Below are 20,000 nucleotides of genomic sequence, written 5' to 3'. Positions count from 1 at the left end.
GTCCTTCCGTTTGAGGGACCATGTTATTGCTTCTTGAAGCTTCGATTTCTCTAGAAATCGTTCAGAGTTCGTCAACTGTTTTTAGTTTTTATTATAGCCAATTCTAAGAATCTTTCGGGGTTTACTGGACTTCTTCGAAAACGTTTATTGAATTCTTTCTCTGTAGGAGTGTCGAATGTTAAAAAAAAAGCGCAAAAATGTCAGACTCGAGAGACGCCAAGACACTAATTAAGAATGCGGGAACTTAGAACCCGTGTGTGGCTGTGTTGAAGTCTTTCTTTTGTAATACAGCGGGCGGAATGTGTCATTAAAAAAACAACAAAGTGATTACTCTTAAAGGGAAAGATCTACCTTACCTCGGCTTTGATTTCCATGTTCGTTCGATGAGCGTCCGTCTCGCGGTAGATAGTGCTACGAAGTATCTTTGTTATCGATATAATGTGGGTTGTTAAAGATTAAGCCTTCCAGCTCTCAACTGATTATAATCATTCGACCGGAACATTGTTGATCCAAGTACGTGGAAAGATGGGAAAGTCATGCCTTCGCGCCCATCAAGTTTCCTTCCGGCCACAAAACTCTCCGCCCCCCTTATCTTCAACTGCTTTTTCTTCATGAAGACTGAAATAATTGTGGGAACTACACAACTCCGATCACAAAATCTGTTTTCATGACTCAATGTAGCCGGAACTCGTTACCGGTTTGGACACTAAGATGTCTCACGGTGTCTGTCCATATTGGCAAGGTCTGTTGTAAAAGCGTTCCATGGGTCGTTTAGAATTCTGCAAATAAGGAAGTTCTTCAGTCCTTGGACCACCAAGACTCTTTTTCATATATTCGTGACTACTGTAATTCTCTTCTTTGTGGCATCATAGTTAGTAGAGGCATCCCCGAGCACCAATCAGATCGTCTTCAAAGAGTACTTGACGCTTCAGCTAGATTAAGGTTTGGGCTATCCAAATTTCATCATATCTCGTCCTTGTACCACTTGCACTGGCTTCTTGTGATTCATCGAATCGGTTCATCGGTTCCTAGAACCACTCACTGGACATTTGGTGATCGCATCTTTGCCCACTCGGGACGTTTTCTTTGCTGTTATTCAAGGTCTTCAAGAGATACGTTCAAGTCCAACTCTGACTGTTTTTATGTCAAAGTTAAAAGTTACTTTTTTAAATTAGCGTACAATCTGTCTGAATCTTATACCACATGTGTAGGAATTGTTTTACTGTTTACTTACCGGTAAGTTAATTCTAATTTACAATGTAAAGCGCCCTTGAATATTTTATGATTTTAGCGCTGTTTAAGTCTAATATATAATAATAATAATTATGATTATTATCGCAGTACTGAACTTCTAGATGCTGAGCTTACTAAAAAAACAAAAAAAAACATAGGGCGCAACAACTTAACCTATGTTCCTACCGGGATAATAACTTTCTATATTTCCGGGATTATAACGAGTTGTGCTGGACAAGCAACAGTTAACCGGAGCTGCCTTTATCGATCTAAAAAAGGCCTTTGATCTCGTTGATCACCATTGCCTTCTTCATAAGCTACAGCACTTTTGTGTTAGAGGACACAGTTTAACTTGGTTCAGAAATTATTTAACGATTCGTTCGCAGAGGGTTCAATATGGAAAAGAATTATCATCTAGCCTTCCTGTAGACTTTGGCGTTCCGCAAGGTTCCTTATTAGGACCATTACTATTTATTATTTACATAAATGATCTGCCTAAGTGTCTGATGCACTCCGAAATTAGCATGTACGCCGACGATATAGTCATCTACCACTCTGGGTCCCATGTCAACGCCATCAGTAGATCTCAAACGAGTTGAGCACTGGCTGACGAGTAACAGACTAATATTAAGTCATAGCAAAACGGAAGGACTACTTTTTGGAACAAGGCGATTACTGCAAACCTCATGAGAATTTGTACTGCAGATCCAAGGAAAGGAAATAGAGAGAGTGACGAAGTTTAATTATCTCGGGGTTATGCTCGACGAGCAGCTTCACTGGAAAGAGCATATTGACACGATTTGTAACAAAGTCAACGAGCGACTGGGAATCTTAGCCCGAATAAGATCTTGCCTTACCCTTAAAGCAGCGAATTGTGTCTACAATACAATAGTGTACAATACAATACAATTGTGTCCACAATAGAGCCAATCTTGTGTTATACGGACACCGTGTGGGGTGAAGTGTCAGCCACCTCCAGCAAAACTCTACAACGGTTACAAAATCGCGCTGTCCGCATCGTTTTAAGGCGTGACTCTTCTAAAGACACTTTTAATGTTTTAGGGTGGGCTGAGCTAGAAACAAAACTGAAAAGACATAAATGTACCTTTGTATTTAAATGCCTAAATAATCTAGTACCTGAATATTTGAGTGACTATTTCACTAGAAATTGTAATGTACATAGCTATAATACTCGCAGGAGAACAGATTTGCACGTGCCCAAACTGAAACTAAGCCTTGCAAAACGAACTTTAAGGTATTCGGGCTCAGCACTTTTTAACCTTTTACCTCGTTGTATTCAAAACGCCGAGTCACTTTCTTCCTTCAAAGTTTTAATTAATACCTACAAATTTTAACATTTGATAGACACTATATTCTTGTAAACTGTTGCATGTTTGTTTAAATTTTATCCTGTATTTTTAGCTTTCAAGATGTCTTGAATATTCTTAACCAGGGCCCCTCTGGATATCAGCCTCGTTGCTGAATGGGCCACCCTGGCTAAGCAAAGTCTACCTACCTACCTATACTATACAACGTGTAGAAATGGTGGGAAACCATAGTTAGTACAGGAGACGTGATGAGTCATTTCAACATCAGGGAGCCGCTATTGTTTTGGTCCTTTGAAGTTCGCCGAGTTTCCTAACCTGCTCCCTCTATTAGCTATGGGGAAACTAATAATAGTAATTCAGACAGCTCGCGTTCCTTTAAAAACCTAATTTAAAAATGACGTTCTAACATTATTATTATTATTATCATTATTATTATTATTATTATTATTATTATTATGGCAATAAAAACTTTTGGATGCCCAGATATCCTAAACAATGATTGGGGGGCAAGCCGTAACCAATCAATGCAACGATCAAAGTCCTTACAATTAAAATTCCTATACTGAATTCCTAATTATCAAACCCTAATAATGAAAGTCCTAAACTTAATTGCTATGTAATAAAAACCTCAGTAAAAATACTAAAGGTTCCATACGTCACTATCGAAACACTTAAATGTGAAAACATCTAATATCCCTTATTTCAATCTTAAAGCGCCCCGCCATATTGAGTGAACTATGGCAATTCCTAATCATAAAAGCCTTAGTCCCAAACGTAATTACTATCTAGTAAAATCCTCAAGCTAAATACTTAAAGTTCTATAACATCACTATGATAACGCTTAAATGTGATAAAACACTTAATATCGATCCCTTGTCTCAAAATCGTAAAGCGCCTCGCAATATTGAGTGAACTTGTGATGACTGACTTCTGTATCTGCAGAGCTGTTGTGTCGCTCTCATCCCCTTCTAGCTCTTTAAGTGCCTTTCTAACATTTCTTGAATAACCTCCGAGTACATCCACAATAATGTTGTATTGTGCCACCCGATAATCAGGTTATCTCTGTTCAAGCTCCCAGCGCAGTGGTCCATACTTTGCTGTTTCTTCGCCAGCTTTCGCTCCTCCCTGAGTTTTCTACCCACGGGCTGCCCATCTCGATCACCGATACTTTCTTGTTCTTCTTCTTATTACTTCTTATTATTTATTGTTATTTCTTGCTATTTCTTATCATTTCTTGTTCTTATTATTGCAGTATACACTTCTGAATGCTTCAGATTACAGATAAAATTGAAAATGTTCCATCAACCTATTAAAACTGTGCTTGAACGTAGCGTCGTTTAAGGAACTTAGTCCGATAGGACCTTAAAAGTCCAGACACAAATAAACCTAAAAGTTCTAAAAAGGTATACCCATAGACCCTAAAATGGAGATAAATGTTTAAAACCTATACTAAAAACTAACGTCGTTGGAAGAACTTAGTCTGATAGGACCTTGAAAGTCCTGGCAATGTTAAGGGAGCTAGAGACTACAGCTTTCTGCATGTTCCTTAGCACTGAATGATATCGGCCACTTCCAACCAGTTGGCGTATGCTTTCCTTGCCCTTCGCGAGCTCCTTCCAAGTGCGTCTATTATGATGTTATGTTGCTCAATCTTATAATGATAATAATAATAATAATAATAATAATAAAGTATTTATATAGCGCTAGTTTCCTCAAAGTTCAAAAGCGCTTAACAAGAGTGACACAATTGTAAAATTAGAAAAACGATTTTTTAAAAAGAAAACTTTTAAGTTTGTTGTTAAAAACGGACACTGAGGAGCTGTTCATGATATCAGACGGCAAAGTGTTCCAGAGTGTGGGGGCAGCTACAGAAAAAGATCTTACACCGTTTGTCTTCAAATTAGAATGAGGAATCACAAGGAGATTTTTAGATGATGAACGCAGTTGACGAGCTAGAACGTAAGGTGTGAGTAGATCACGAATGTACGGATGGTGCAAGATTGTTAAGAGCTCTGTATGTGGTGAGTAGAATTTTAAACACAATGCGATAATGTATCGGAAGCTAGTGAAGATTTATTAGAATAGACGTAATGTGTTCATGTTTTCTTGAAAGAGAGATGAGACGAGCAGCGGCGCTCTGGAGAGCGCTCTGGAGCTCTCAGAGTGCTGTAACTTGCACTCTGGGTATCTCCTTCTTAATTCGGACCGCAGCAAAGCGTACTTGTTCGTCTCCTCTGCACATTTGATCTCTGACCCGTGGACAGATAATTTCAAGTAAGACTACTTTTTTTCCTCTCCTTGTCTATAACCGTACACTCTATCCTCACCTCCGCGTGTTCTGCATATAGTGGTATGTCCCAGAGTGCCTTTCCTCTCTTGTTCTCGTAAAGTGGCTTCGGTGGCTTTATTATTATCATCATCATTATCATCATCATTATCATCATCATCATCATCATCATCATTGTTATTATTATTATTATTAGTGTTAGACGAGCCTTCTTGTCGACTTAGCCCTTCCTAACGATGTTGGCTGTTCTGTGACCGTTCTGGTTGAGCGGGGCATAGTCTGGAGATGCAAGTTATGCTCTGTGATAGGCCCAGATAGAAGAACACCGTAAAAGGAAGCAGTGGCCTTCAAGAGAACACTAACTCATTTCCTCAAGCTCTCCTGCTCGCTTTGCATTAGCCTTGAATGGCTTTCTCACACCCTACCTCATCGAGTATCGCTCTTGAGTCGCAGAGATGCTAGTTTTAGGATGTCCTCAATTAGTGCCATTAATTATTATATTGGTTTTAGAATATTTATTAGTTTGTTTTAATGATGAAATGTAGTTTTAGGGTGTCCCCAGTTAGTGCCTACAGGCACTAGAACGACTAGACACGTTAATAAAGGTTATGTATCGTATATATGCACGATCCTTCGCAGTAAAGCACTATTTCAGCAATAGTGAAAATCAGACCTGAAAAAAATTTCAGGCCTGTACGGGATTCGAACCACTGACCTCTGCGATACTAGTGCAGCGCTCTACCAATTGAGCTAACAAGCCAACTGGGAGCAGGCCATCAAATTAATTCGACATAAACCCGTAGATGATAAATCAAACAACATGTTGTTTGATTTATCATCTACGGGTTTATGTCGAATTAATTTGATGGCCTGCTCCCAGTTGGCTTGTTAGCTCAATTGGTAGAGCGCTGCACTAGTATCGCAGAGGTCAGTGGTTCGAATCCCGTACAGGCCTGAAATTTTTTTCAGGTCTGATTTTCACTATTGCTGAAATAGTGCTTTACTGCGAAGGATCGTGCATATATACGTTTCATAACCGCAGTTCATACATATGTTTCATATGTTTGTTGTTGTTTAAAGGTTATGTATGTATGTATGCATGCATGTATGTACGTACGTACGTATGCATGTATGCATGCATGTATGTATGTATGTATGTATGACCTTGTGAACCGGATGAATGGTTTTGGACGGAAAGGAGAGGGCCAAGGGCAAAACGAACTGGCGGCATATAGAAGGGTGCACCCGATTCGCCTTTAATCTACCGCTTATAAGCGAATCTAATTATACCAAATTACCGCATACATGCTGATAAAGTAGGACCTATTTACCTACCGAGACTAGATTACCGAGAACAAAACAAAGGCCAAAACAAAAGAAAACAAAGAAAAAAAAACAAAGGAAATTATTTCAGAATGTCTTCGGTATCGCAGTCGCACTTGACATGTGGCAAGGTTCAAGCGAAAGAGGAAAATTCATCGCTTTTACATCAGGCCCCAGTTGTTCAAAGGGCGGATAACGCTATCCAACGGATAAATCGCTATCCAGCGGATAAGTGTTACCAAAACGTACTGTGCTATCCACCGGATAGAGATTTATCCAGTGCATAGCGTTATCCATCCTTCGAACAACCGGGGCCTGGTCATGGATAAAATTCCACGCGTGAAGAGATCATGGATAAAATTCCACGCGTGAAGATTACTGAAGAACAGAAAAACATTCTGAAATCATTTCCTTTGTTTTGTTTTCCTTTGTTTTCTTTTGTTTTGGCCTTTGTTTTGTTCTCGGTAATCTAATCTCGGTAGGTAAATAGGTCCTACTTTATCAGCATGTATGCGGTAATTTGGTATAATTAAATTCGCTTATAAGCGGTAGATTAAAGGCGAATCGGGTGATAGAAGACAAGTGGTGTACCGCGAGAAGACTAAAGCGAGCGTGTTCAAAAGCAAAATGGCGGCTGTTGGGGATGGCAAGGTAACGGTGTGTTTTGACGTTGTGGCTGTGTTACCGGCGGGTGGATCAGGAGTGAGAATGAACTTGAGACTACCTAAACAGGTAAAAATCCAATAATCGTTAAAAGAAGCATTTGAATTGTTACGTTTGTCAAGTATATATCGTCTTTGGCACAGTTGTTAAATATCGGAATGCATTGTAATAGTAGGGCCAGAGATATTATGCTCGCAGATTCGAGCATTGTGTCTTTGAGCGTCATCTCTGAAAATATATCATTATGCCCAAAATTTTGCGATTGATTTTTAATTATGCGCAGGGCTCGACACTAACTATTCAACTTGCTAGCCAAGTGGCTAGTGAAATATTAGATGGTAAGACAATTTCAGTTTGTTTACTAGCCAAACTGGCTAGTGGAAATCGAAAACCACTTGCCAAAACCGAATTTCTACTAGTCTGTGGCTGGTGGGCTACTGTTAGTGTCGAGCCCTGATGCTCCATTTAATTTATCAGAGAGCGTTAAATAGCCCCTGGCCCTCCACCCACACCCTCCCCTCCTTCTCGCCACTGACGGGGAAAACTTACCAGGGATTATTACAAAGCATACAAAGACAAAATAAGTATTTCAAACATGATTACCAGATGTAGTAACCAGGTCCTTGATGCCAAAAAACAGAAAAGTGATAGAAATGGCATGTAAGATGTATGCTGAAGAAGATCAAGGAAACTTAATTATAAAATTACTAGGAATCCAATTTGATGTATTATGCTCTGACTAAAGCATTATGCTCGGAATTATGCCAGCACTATTTGTCTGAGCCTAGTCATTGCAGTGAAAATTGAAGATATTATGTAGTTTCCTTAGATTAAGCTACTGTACATTGCAAGGTGCTTGTAAACATTTACCTCAAACAAAGGGGAGTAAAACACCCTAATGGAGAAACCTTCATGTTGCGTGGCACTGATTGCATTGAAACACGACTCAATAAGAAGTGGATGTTGATTAGTGGGGGTGGGTTGGGCAGGATAGGGTTTCCCGTGGAATTAGATGGTTTAATCAGAATTATCATTGCAGCCTGCAGAGCTGTTTAAGATAGGCTTTGCAAAAGCATGACATATGCAGTAGTGGCCTTTGAGATAAAAATTAATATCTAATGTGCAAGTAATATTGCGGGAACTGTCAGTGTATTGAAGATTGCTACGTAAAGTAAGCTTGAAAGTGTGACAGTATCAAAAATCATGTATATGGCCTTTCTATTTGACTGTTTTTTTTTTTTTCAGTTTTGTCAAGTAAAAGAAAGGCCACTGATCAGTTACACCTTGGCAGCATTTGAAAGGTAAGTGTTTTTTACATCAAATTATGTTCCAAACTCATCTAAATTCAAACAATGAGGTACCCATGTATTGTGAAGCTATAGGGATGTCTATATTTGTGCACTAGTGATTAGATATGAGGTCAAGATTTCTAGATTCTAGCCTAGTTATTTTTAGTCTTCTATGAACATGAAGTGAGGGAAAAGTGATCAAAGCAGGAACTTAGCCATCTTAACTAAACAACCCTGGTCAGTTAGGTATTTGATGTAATGTAGAGGGGCAGAAAATGGAAACATCATTGGGAAAAACTTAAAGTAAAGTCTTAATTTTAAATAAAAATACTGTTTGTGCCATGTTTTTTTGTTTGTTTGTTTTTTTTTTTTCATAATATCCAACTTAACAGCGATAATTTTACACTGCAGTGTATCATGGATCAAGGAGGTTGTTGTACCCATCAATGTAAACTATATGGAGGAAGCACAGAAGGTAATGCCGATCATTAAAATATTGAGTGACAGTAAGTTGCCAGACTTGGTCTTGGATTGATCCAGTCTGCACTTGAGCCAAGTAGTTAATCCAGCTGGAGCTGCTGGCCAGAAAGAGACAGTGTGAGAGCAATGTGTTTTGCCCAAGAACACAACACAGTGACCTGAGGCTACTTTTCAAACCAGGCCCTCCTAACACTGAGTCCAGCACTGCATGTGTCAAGTCACTGAATCTCTCAAGATTTAGCTGGGAATAATGGCATAATAATTATGTGAATTTTAAACCAATTTTAAAAATTCAAGATTATAACATTCATAAATAAGCAAGCCATTTATTAATGATATCCTTATTATGTTTTATTGCTCTACAGATTTTGAAGGACTTTCATCATGGTAAAGTCAGATTAGTTTATGGAGGGTCCACAAGGTCTGATTAAGATCTACTCACACTTTTAGTGATTCTGTTCTCCTAAAAGTTTTAGTGAATAATTTCATGCTGTGGTACAGAAAAGGCTGTTTGAGTTAGATTTCTATGAAAATATTTTCCCTGGCTCAGCATTTAGAACATAGAACAGAGCTGATCAGACACGGAACTAAACAGAAAAAAAAAGGGATGTTCACAGTTGTCTAATAAGGGATAGGATTTGGAAGAATGCACATGGTGGGAGAGAGGGCAGGTTGCACATGGCAGGGGGGCACTTGACAGGGGAGGGGATAGGATGCATATAGCAGGGGAGAGGGCAGGGTGCACATGGTAGGGGAGGGGATAGGATGCACATAGCAGGGGAGAGGGCAGGGTGCATATGGCAAGGGAGGGGATAGGATGCACATAGCAGGGGAGAGGGCAGGATGCACATGGCAGGGGAGGGGATAGGATGCACATGGCAGGGGAGGGGATAGGATGCACATGGCAGGGGAGGGGATAGGATGCACATAGCTGGGGAGAAGGTAGGATTAATTATAATTTAATTTAATAACCTCTAGAGCACTATTTTCATTCAATGATCAACAGCGCTTAACAACTTAGAATACTACAGTGAATTCAAATTTATAAAACTAATTACATGTACATTAATATTAACAATGTATGTTAAAAATAAGAATAATATGGAATATCCATAATAAGGATCTTAATTAGGAATGAGGATCTTAATAAGGAAGTTAATTAGTAATACTAATAAAAGTAATTGTCAGACAGGGTACTTTGAGAAAGCTGCACGAAATAAATTAGTTTTCAGCTTACATTTAAAAATGGAAAATGATTGAATATCACGTAATTCAGCTGGCAGAGCATTCCATAAGTAAGGGGCCGCAGCAGAGAATGATCTGTCCCCCAATGTGGCAAGCATTTTCCCCTTAGGAGGGTCAAGTAATAAACTTTGATTTGATCTAAGATTATATACAGACCTAGGCTTGATGTTAATTAGTTCAATGATATACCTAGGTGCCCATCCATGAATAGCTTTAAATATTAAAATTATGTTCTTAAAATGAACACGATGTTGTACTGGTAACCAGTGAAGTTGACAAAGCACAGGAGAAATATGCGAATACTTACTTAAACTCAGTACAAGTCTAGCCGCAGCATTCTGCACACGTTGCAATTTGGCTATTTGTGACTTAGGAAGGCCATACAAAAGTCCATTACAATAGTCTAAACGACTAGTGAGAAAAGCATGAATAAGCGTTAATAACGAATCGCGAGATGAATAATTCTTAATCCTCCTAATATTATGTGGGTGATAAAACGCGGAATTACAAATTTTATAAATGTGTGTTGACTTTGACAACTTATTATCAAACCCTGCACCGAGATTTCTAACACAGGAACTAGGATGAATATCATGTTGGGAGTTCATCTGTAGAAGAATATCATTCATTACTCTCAGTAATGCAGTCTCAGTACTGTGGTATTTTCTATATGCAGACTGGAATAAGGGATAAATGCTATTTGCCATCATATGTTCATGCAACTGATTGAAGACAGCTCTTTCAGTAAGTTTTGACTCATACTGAAGATTACTGACTGGCCTATAGTTCTTAAATACCAGATCAAGACCGGTCTTCTTTAATAATGGATTAACCAGCGCACATTTCCGGTTTAATGCAAATGAACCAGACTCCAGGGACAGATTAAGGACTTTAGTAATAACTGGAAGAAGCACGTCAATACAGTTAATCACCAAAGACGTTGGCATGGGATCCAAAATACAACTTTTCTTAGGAAAACCTTCTATGAGTTTACGTAAATCTCCTTCTGACAGTGGTTTAAAATGATCCATCAAAGCGCCAGACCATGATTCAGTATCATCACTAAAAACTTCCAATAAAGCTGAAGATGTTAATTTATCAAGCTTAGCGTGAATCGTTCTGATCTTATCAATAAAGAACGTGCCCATCTCATTGGCAAGAGTTTATAAATTATTTGATGGGGGAAAAGGAACAACATGATCATGCTTCAGTAGTTTCTTAGTTGCTGTGAACAATTCCCTCGGATTGGAACTGTTCTTATCGATGAATTCCTTAAAAAATTCACAACGGGCAGTATTCATAAGATAAGTGGTGTAGGTCCTCTTAGATTTAAATTCCAAAAAATCAGAAGCACAGCCAGTTTGGCGCCATTTTTTTTCTGCCCTTCGCCTTTCCTTTCTCGCTTGTTTAATATCATAATGATTATTAAACCAGGGCATAAGAGGTCTGATTTTAAATCTCTTAGTTAACAGCGGAGCATGACGATCAAGAAGTGAAGAAAGAGTTGAATTATAACATTCAACAAGATCATCTAGGGTGTTAGGACTATTCAGGCACAACTTAGTTCCTGCCAACTCATCACGTAAAATTTGCCGATCAATATCTTTAATTTTCCTGTAGGATATTGTTTTTGTTGGTAAGGCCGGTTTCTCAATATTGAGATCACATAAGATAAACCAATGGTCTGATAGAAAGTAGTCAGTCGTGGGAGCACTAGCCAGAACAACGTCACATTGTCGAGTGATAATCAAATCAAGGGTGTGACCCGACTGATGCGTCGGTTTATCCACCTGTTGGAGGAAACCCATAGATGCAAGTAACTCAAGAAAAATATCACTATCTGGATCACTCTGCTGATCAACATGTATGTTGAAATCCCCGGTTATCATGATGAGAAGTAGGACTTAATGAGATGATGAGGATGAGAAATAGGATTAGATAGCTAGGATGCATTTTATGAAACAAGAGGCCAAAGGATATTAATAAGAAAAATCTCTGTGGTGTACACTGTTGGTTATTATTTCTAGAAATGAGCATTCAAGCTGACATGTTGTTTGATCTTTTTTTATTTCTAAATATTAATAGACACAGATCATTATGGAATGGTATTCAAGCACTCACTGCAGATGGGAGAAGTCCTCCAACAGTAGTAAGTGAAAATGGTAAATACAATAATCACCATGATCATTTCCATATTATTTAATGCATTATATTTTTAATTGATCTTCAAATCATCTATTTATTTTTCATTAACACCATCGTGTATTACTGGCATATTGTGTGGAATTAAACAAAAAAACCCAATGCAGTGTAAATGTTTTAAAACCTACTTGGTTGATTTGCTTTGCAGTAACTCTGAAATAAGCGGTATTTGAGAGTATTACTTTTAAAATAATTTTACAAAAACAAACAAAAAACCACTACCAACCAAATTTGACAGTTGTTTGGCTGTGAAATTAATGCTGTTTTTCTAATTGTTTCTTTGATGTACTGTTGATTGCTTTTATCAAAGACTTTAAAATTTTAGACACTTTTTTTTCTCATTCATACTATTCAGGAATAATTGGAAAGAAAGCCAATTTGAGAGGTCATAACACAACAAATGTTCTGAGATTATTTCAGCTTTTTATGGTCATTTTAAATGGAGAATGAATATTACGATAGACTTTGAACAACTTATGTGACCTAATGATGTCCCATGAATTCTTATGGAACAGCTGCTTTCAATTTTTTTATTACAGGTAATTCTTCATGATGCTGTGCGGCCATTTGTTGATGAACAAACATTGAGGAGTGTGACAATGGCTGCTAATAATAATGGGGTAAGTAAAGTTATGATTTGTGAAGGATAATTCCATGTCTGCTAATTTGGGTCTGTTTTTGTCTATTCTTCCTCAGGCAGCTGGGATGATCAGACCACTTTCATCCACAGTTGTTGCTCAGTCATGTGACGGGTTCCTAGATCATTCACTTGACAGGTAATGTAGGAATAGGATTAACAGCTCATTGGAACAGCTCAGAACAGTTCCTGTCAGAAACTGTCAACTACCCATGCATTACACAGGCACACTAAATAGTGTATCTTCTACAGAAACTGTTGATAGAATGAGCTGCATGTGTAAACTTTTTTAACAGGCAATATTTAAAAATTAGAAACTGAATGTTATTGTTACTTCCAAGGTTTTCTGGGATTGATAACATCCTAAAACATTCAAGAACATGCCCCACATTGAATAAAATGTACATTGAATAAAGCTAGGATGAACACTGTCAGTCATCATGGCTGTTATCATTTGATACCAAGTTTAAATGAATACATGTGTTCCTATTTGTCAGTTGCCCTATTTTCATTATTTAGCATGATATAATAAAAATAATGATAATAATTTAGCAAAGGAAATTCCACCAGGTGGCCCTTCCTGTCCACTGAGGAGAGGAGAAATGAAGGCATTGTTATTTATGTCAATTTTGTTTCAACATCACCCAACCTGGTCCATGTTTAATTAATCTGTAGTCCTGTGTTCCAAATCTTAGTGTTGGACTGCTTCCTTATACTGTCAGTACTTCTCTGTGGTCATAGTTTAGTACACTTCAAGATGGAAAACTTATCAGGCCTGTTCTATTGAATGGAGTTGTCAGAGTACGTTGATGTCAGTTTAATTTCTTAGTAACATGACTTTTGCATACAGGTCAAAGTTCAGGGCAAGTGAAATGCCACAAGCTTTCAAGTATGAAGTCATTCAGAAAGCCTACATGAAGGTTTGGAATGAAAATAATGTTTGTATTCTTGCAATTTGAAAGTGTTTTAATTAAGTTTTCAATTGATTTCTTTTCTTTTCCTTTTCTTTAACTGTAGGACATCATTTTGGGTTTTTTTTTGTTTAGCTGATGCCTTGCTCATATTTGTGGTTTGTTTAGATGAGCAATTCTGCAAAGAAAAAATCTTAATTTAGGTTCAACACAGAAATTTTTTTTTTTCTTTGTATTTTTTTTCCATCTTATAGTGCACAGAATATGACTTTGATTGTGGCACAGAGTGTTTACACCTGGCTCAAAAGTATGCTGATACAAATGCTGTGTTGATTGATGGACCTGAATTTCTTTGGAAGGTTATTAGTTTTACTTCTGGCAAAAAGACAACCATAAAGACCACTCAAAAATCATAATCTCCTTTAACTCTTAGACTGATTGGGATTTAATTTCTTTTTACTGTATCACTGTTAAATCAAACAAAGGTAATGAGAATTCAGGAAGTGATCACCCACCCTAAAGCTGGTAATTGTTCAACAGATTTTCGATGTCAGTACCATTGTCGGAAAACGTTAGAATGTAAATGGTTAATTTCTATTAAGTTTCCCTTCAAGTTGCAGTTGAGAACAAAGTTGACTGTATTGAAGGGCATCCACATATTAAGCTGTTTACAATCCTAATCAAAGTATGTTGGTGATGAGTAAAATATGTGCATCAGCCTGTGAATGGTCATGAGTGGTTACTTAGTGAGAGTAACAAGGAACATTGGCATATTGATTTGATATCCAAGCAATCTCGTTGGAAAGCTACAGTGTTGAAGCTTCAAACCTCATTTGCTGCCTCATTTTAGTTAAGTTTTTGTCAAGTGCCATGAATTGTTTGCCATTGTTCGTTACTCCTGTAAGTTAACCCTTTACTCTTGTGAGTGACCAAGACATTATCTCTCCGTACAATATCAATACAATACCAAGCAGACAAGTAATGAGAATAAATAAAAATATCAATTAGGGGACTAGTAGTTGATCCAATATCAAATTCTCCAAACTTACTCTAGAAGAACTGTATGACTGACAGTAAAGAGAATTAATTATGAGATCTGGGAGTGAAGAAGTTAATTGTTTAAATGATGATTTTGTCTCCAATGTGATACCATATTATGTAATGAGTGGAATCATAGATGTATTTTGATTAGTTCTTACTAATGATCTATAAGAAGGCTGGTGAATAGGTAATGTCACGATAAGCAAAATTTTGCTTCTCTATTATGCAGAATATATAGACTCCCTGTTGCCATAAGCAAAATTGTGCTTCTCTATTATGCGGAATATATAGACTCCCTGTTGCCATGTGCCTCTTCAGTAATAGAGAAGAAGAACATCAGTGACTCTTTTTGTTACCAAATCTTACAACATTTGTGATTTATTACTGGACAAAGGCATGACAATTTGGAATCTACTTGTTAAATGGGTAAAGTCCTTTGAACTTTGTTATAACTCTTTTTATCCAAGCTGTGGGTCACCACTGATAACATGCATGACTGTATATTTGTAGGTTACCTACAGAAAGGATTTGTATTCTGCCGAAGGGGTCTTGAAAGGTGCTCAACTTCTGTTTCTTGTATTAGCCAAGTTTTATTTGGGTTAAGAAAACAAAAGTAAAAAAGATCTTCTCCAACAGAAATTCAACAGAAAGATCGGGTTGCCAGGGTTGATCCGTGTATATGAGTAGAAATAGAAGGACGGATGTGTTGTAAGTGCACGGATTGTATGGTTTATCTCTTTACAATAGCTGATTCAGGGATTGTTTTCATCAGAAAAGCAACAGCAAGTGCTGTTGGTGATCAATGGAACAGACTTCCCAGAGTTCACGGGAAAGCTGCATGAACATATACAGGAGAGAGATGAAATGGTATGTTTGGGTTGTTTTTATCACAATGAATGTATTTTTGTAGTAATGTGTCTGAACGAACCAAGCATGAGTTGTTTAATACAGCTACTTGATATGCGCTCGACCCCGTATCAATGATGATGAAATGACCATAGCAGGTCTTAGTGAGGAGCTGCTTGAAGTGGTGTGCTGAGTAGTGTTTTTCATCTTCTCGTGTAGCATGTGTATTGTCTGGATTTTAATTTTAGAAGATTTTGCCGATAGTCCACAATCCTCCAGTATATGCTCGTGTAGATCTCGCACGATATGACTTATCGCCATCAGCCGATTGAAAATCAATTGGTATTTTGCGCAGCCAAAATCTGGAAATATTTATCTATTGATCATCTGCAGTGTAGATAACAAGAAAATTTTATAGGTTTTCTCCTTGTTAATGCCCTGCTGCTGGAATCAGGAGAAAGTTGTAAAAATAGATACAAGCAGAAATTTTAGTCGTCTTGAGCCGTCAAAATCTGCTCCTTCGAAAAAAAAAACAACGATAAAACAAAGTTACCTTAAAAGAAACGCCTCATGTTACATGACAGTTTCAAGTGATGGTTCTGCAGAGGTAAACTATATCTCTAATGATTGGGGGGAGTTGTCTGGTCTGTCTTGTCTGGTCTGTCTCGTCTGGTCTGTCTCGTCTGGTCTGTCTCGTCTGGTCTGTCTCGTCTGGTCTGTCGTCTGGTCTGTCTCGTCTGGTCTGTCTCGTCTGGTCTGTCTCGGCTGGTCTGTCTCGTCTTGTCTGTCTTGTCAGTGTTTTTCTTGTAGTGTTTTTCATGTCACAACTAAGAAAGTTAAGCTGAACAACCTACTTCACCATTGGAGTTTTAAAATGATTTTGTTTCTAGGTCACGTATCTTCCTGACATATCTGGAGACGGACAACTATCACGAGATATGGCGCAGTGTTTGGTTAGTAAATTGTGCTTCAATATCTGTTGAGGATTGTTGTTTTTTTTTTTGGTAATTTCAGAGTCCGACTTTAGAGATTAACCTCAGACAATTTTGCTTCAGTTTTGTTGAAAAAAAAAGATTTGATCTACTGCATGACGTCAAATTCTGTTTGCTGTTTTGCGTAGTTAGCGCCACTTTGTCGCCACTTTGAAGCGGACCAAGAGCTGATTAAGGCTGACTTGCTTGCAAGGTGATCATGACGTCATAACGCTCTACCTTTCCACGTAGCCCAGTCGGAGGAAACTGACTTGTTACAGACGTACCTCATTTTATTTGCTATTATCACAGGCATCCCAGATCAACTTGAAGCTGGTGGCTCCCGGTTGCTGTGTTTCTGTTGTTTATGTAACGCAGGACACACACGCAGATGAACAAGTAGTTTGCAAGGTACAATGGCATAACATTTAGCGAGGGAGGGTGCCCTGTCATTTTATCTCAAATTATACCATTCCTACAACGGTAATTGCATGTAATCGCGAAGATTTTTTTCACTTTTCTCAGAAGATGCTTTCAGGTTACACTTGTCGTTAACACTGTTTCATGTATTTCTTTCCAGGGCCATAACACAGTAGGTATTCGGTTGTTTCTCAGATCATTCTGTGAGACGCTCGACTCCTGTTTGTTAAAAAGTGTGAGACTCGTTAATGTTGGATTTCTTCATAGCATTAAGGATTTCGATGCATTTAAGGTAAGGTTAGCTACGAATAATAACGAGCTTAGACTTTTATACACTGCTGAAGGTGTACAGTAGGATACTGACTTCAACTCGGTTGTTAGAGCTTATTCCAGTATAATAAAACAAGAGTGAGTATTTCTTGTCGCCCTAAATGAGATGCTAGCTCATAGCAGGAAATCTCTGCCCACATAAGATTTCCATAAAAGGTTTTTCTAAATCAAACAAACTACTGGGTGGACAACAACAAAGCGAAAGTTAAGTTTCGTGCCATCATGGCCGCCTAGCCACGGCTCCATACCGCAGGCGAGCACATGAACCACCGGGCCACCTTATCTCATTCAGGTGGAGAAGGCTGGGAAAAAGTGAAAAGTAAACCGGTTGAAATAGCATAATTCGACATGGACTGTCCTCAACTGATCTCTGGAATCATTAGCTGACGTCTGTTGGTTGGTTACTGTTCCATTACTTTCTTGCTTTTTCCCATTTCTGTCTTTCATTCAGTGGATTTAAGAGAACATAAGGCTACATATAAATGTTGTGCCGCGTAGCACTATGAACACAAATGGTGTAACTGAGAATTAACTCTGAAGCGTAAATTAAAGTGCTGATTGAAACCCATCAAAAACTCACTGGGCGTTAGCCCTAGTAAAAGGTATCAGGGAGCAGCGCTAGGTAAAGAAAAACTTCTTATGACCTCGGTGGGAATCGAACCCACGACCTCCGGATTAGATCTACCGTTGCTCTGCCGACTAAGCTACGAGGTCGGAAAGAGGAAGTCGGGGTCAATTAAGGTGGTAAATCGCGGCGAAGAGAAAGTAAGGGTACATACAAATGTTGTGCCGCGTAACACTATGAACATAAATGATGGAACAGAGAATTAACTCTGAAGCGTAAATTAAAGTGCTAAGGGAAACCCATCTATTCCGGAGGTCGTGGGTTCGATTCCCACTGAGGTCATAAGCATTTTTTCTTTACCTCGTGTGGTTCCCTAGTACCCTTTACTAGGGCTAACGCCTAGTGCGTTTTTCTTGGGTTTCTCCTAGCACTTGAATTTACTCTTCAGAGTTAATTCTCTGTTCCACCATTTAAGAGAACATAAGTTCACCAAGTGAATTTGAATAGTGGATTTTGATTGTAACTGGTAACGGGAACCGTTTATCAATACTCATTTTCCCATTTGCCCAAACTATTCAGATCTAAATGAATAAAGGCTGATAGTTTCTAAAGAAACTGTTTGGGGCTGCGTCGGTGGGGGTAACGAAATAATTTGGATATATCAACAAAGTTGAAATGGTAAATTGGCCACCGTAACGATTACAAAAGCTGACGTTTCGAGCGTTAGCCCTTCGTCGGAGCGAATAGGCTAACGCTCGAACGCTCCGACGAAGGGCTAACGCTCGAAACGTCACCTTCTGTAATCGTTACGGTGGCCAATTTGCCATTTCAACTTTGTTGATATATCCAAATTATTCAGATCTAATATCACACCAGAAGTTGCTCTCTATAAAAGGTCATACTGTGTCAATGGTCGTTAGTCGAAATTAATGAAGCAGTGAGAGAATTGGAAATTCAAAAACTCTATTAGAATGCATGTTTATTTCAACCACAGACAGCTGTGAAAGATCTCCAGTCCTGTTTACAGGAACAAGGCGTAAATTGCTTCGGTGTGTTTGTCCTCTCCAACAGTACAAACAAACCAGAGGTATGATTTATTTTTATCTCATCGCACGTCAGGACGAGTCAGCACGTAGCTTTAAAAGTAATAGTTTTCCATCAATAACACCCAGTTTTCAATTTCTTACGCGATGTTGTGTGGCCTTTTGGCTGACTTTTAATCATTGTTTCCAATCCGACGTGCAATATCGAAGGTGTGGATATTTTGTTTAAAGTTGAAACTGATATCCTTTGAGAGTTTTTAAAATTCTCATGGTTTGTAGGAGTCCACAATGAGCCTCTTTTAGGTTTGTACCATCACGAGGAGCAGTGTTCGCGGAGCAGACCATCATTATCGGCGAACTTGGACGCATTTAATCATGGGGAAGGATTCGTCACATGCCAACTTACGTCTAAAGAGAAAAAAAAATTGAAATTAACTCTCTTTGACTCATTAACTTATTTTTTACTCATGAAGAGGAACACCTCAACATATTGATGATTTTAAGTTTGTCTCCGTTCTATGCTGAAAGATTTACTGAATATTTTTGTAAGAAGTTTAAATAGATTGAAGACATGACTTTCTGTCCATTATTTCTGCAGGATAAAGACGCTGTCACTGAGAGATTTGTGAGAGCCGCTGAGTTAACAGTTGGCGCATTATTAGATGCACCGTCAGTATTTAGTGGACAGGCCTTCGACGCGAACACGTGACTCCCCTGTGTAGAGTAATGACGCAGCGCCTGCTCTGGTTCAAAACAATGATGGATAGAGACACAATTCAGAGCCGTTGAGTTCAAGAGTTCAAAAGATCGTAGCGGTTAACACGTTGGAGTTACGAAGCCTTGAATGTCCTGAGGAACAAAAAAAGTCAGCTGTACACCTGACTCGTGGTAATGCTCAGAGGGCAAGAGGTCTGAGTCACGACATGAGACACCACATCCACTCAGAGATCGCCTCAAAAAACTATTGAATTGTGACTGGGACTACATAACTGATACTATGACTATATGCTATGACTCGATGCTTTTAGTGGGAGAAAAGAAGATGAAAGCTTTTCGTTTAGTAATCATAAGATACATTGACTAACTTATAGTTGCCTTCGTTGTCTGCGAATCAAAACTTTCCCACCGAGCTGTAGGTGGTCTGAGGTCGAGTTTGGTTTGCTGTGTACTAAATGTTCACATGTAC

At 38.5% G+C, this 20,000-nt stretch overlaps 2 protein-coding genes and 1 non-coding gene across 5 annotated transcripts in view; 1 reads left to right on the top strand and 2 right to left on the bottom strand.

Moving 5' to 3' along the window:
- LOC111331060 (solute carrier family 23 member 2) overlaps positions 1 to 577 on the bottom strand; it is an 8,449-nt gene extending 7,872 nt beyond the window's left edge. The window contains exon 1 of the mRNA XM_088741037.1: positions 357 to 577. Coding sequence (XP_088597163.1) covers positions 357 to 374 — 18 coding nt within the window. The 5' untranslated portion in view covers positions 375 to 577. The remainder of the gene's footprint in view (positions 1 to 356) is intronic.
- Positions 578 to 6,743: 6,166 nt separating this feature from the next.
- Positions 6,744 to 20,000, top strand: part of LOC111331071 (D-ribitol-5-phosphate cytidylyltransferase) — a 13,438-nt gene continuing 181 nt past the window's right edge. The window contains exons 1-16 of one of the 3 annotated variants that reach the window (XR_015993997.1): positions 6,744 to 6,903; positions 8,080 to 8,135; positions 8,535 to 8,598; positions 8,969 to 9,024; positions 11,934 to 11,997; positions 12,590 to 12,670; positions 12,747 to 12,826; positions 13,538 to 13,607; positions 13,853 to 13,957; positions 15,150 to 15,195; positions 15,412 to 15,506; positions 16,376 to 16,438; positions 16,769 to 16,867; positions 17,037 to 17,168; positions 17,499 to 17,602; positions 18,766 to 18,858. Coding sequence is in view for 2 of the 3 variants with exons in the window: in XM_022936102.2 (XP_022791837.2) it covers positions 6,799 to 6,903; positions 8,080 to 8,135; positions 8,535 to 8,598; positions 8,969 to 9,024; positions 11,934 to 11,997; positions 12,590 to 12,670; positions 12,747 to 12,826; positions 13,538 to 13,607; positions 13,853 to 13,957; positions 15,150 to 15,195; positions 15,412 to 15,506; positions 16,376 to 16,438; positions 16,769 to 16,867; positions 17,037 to 17,168; positions 18,766 to 18,858; positions 19,413 to 19,523 (1,320 nt within the window). In the remaining variant the exon portion in view is untranslated. Of the gene's footprint in view, positions 6,904 to 8,079; positions 8,136 to 8,534; positions 8,599 to 8,968; positions 9,025 to 11,933; positions 11,998 to 12,589; positions 12,671 to 12,746; positions 12,827 to 13,537; positions 13,608 to 13,852; positions 13,958 to 15,149; positions 15,196 to 15,411; positions 15,507 to 16,375; positions 16,439 to 16,768; positions 16,868 to 17,036; positions 17,169 to 17,498; positions 18,859 to 19,412 lie in introns of those variants that run through there. The other 2 variants (XM_022936102.2, XM_022936105.2) reach the window with 2 other exon arrangements.
- Positions 17,847 to 17,920, bottom strand: Trnar-ucu (transfer RNA arginine (anticodon UCU)). The gene has a single exon. It is a non-coding gene; the product is annotated as a tRNA-Arg (tRNA).

Source organism: Stylophora pistillata, chromosome 12 (assembly GCF_964205215.1).
Source record: "Stylophora pistillata chromosome 12, jaStyPist1.2, whole genome shotgun sequence".
In the NCBI taxonomy this organism is placed as follows: domain Eukaryota; kingdom Metazoa; phylum Cnidaria; class Anthozoa; order Scleractinia; family Pocilloporidae; genus Stylophora; species Stylophora pistillata.
This window is presented reverse-complemented; position numbering and strand designations above follow the sequence as displayed.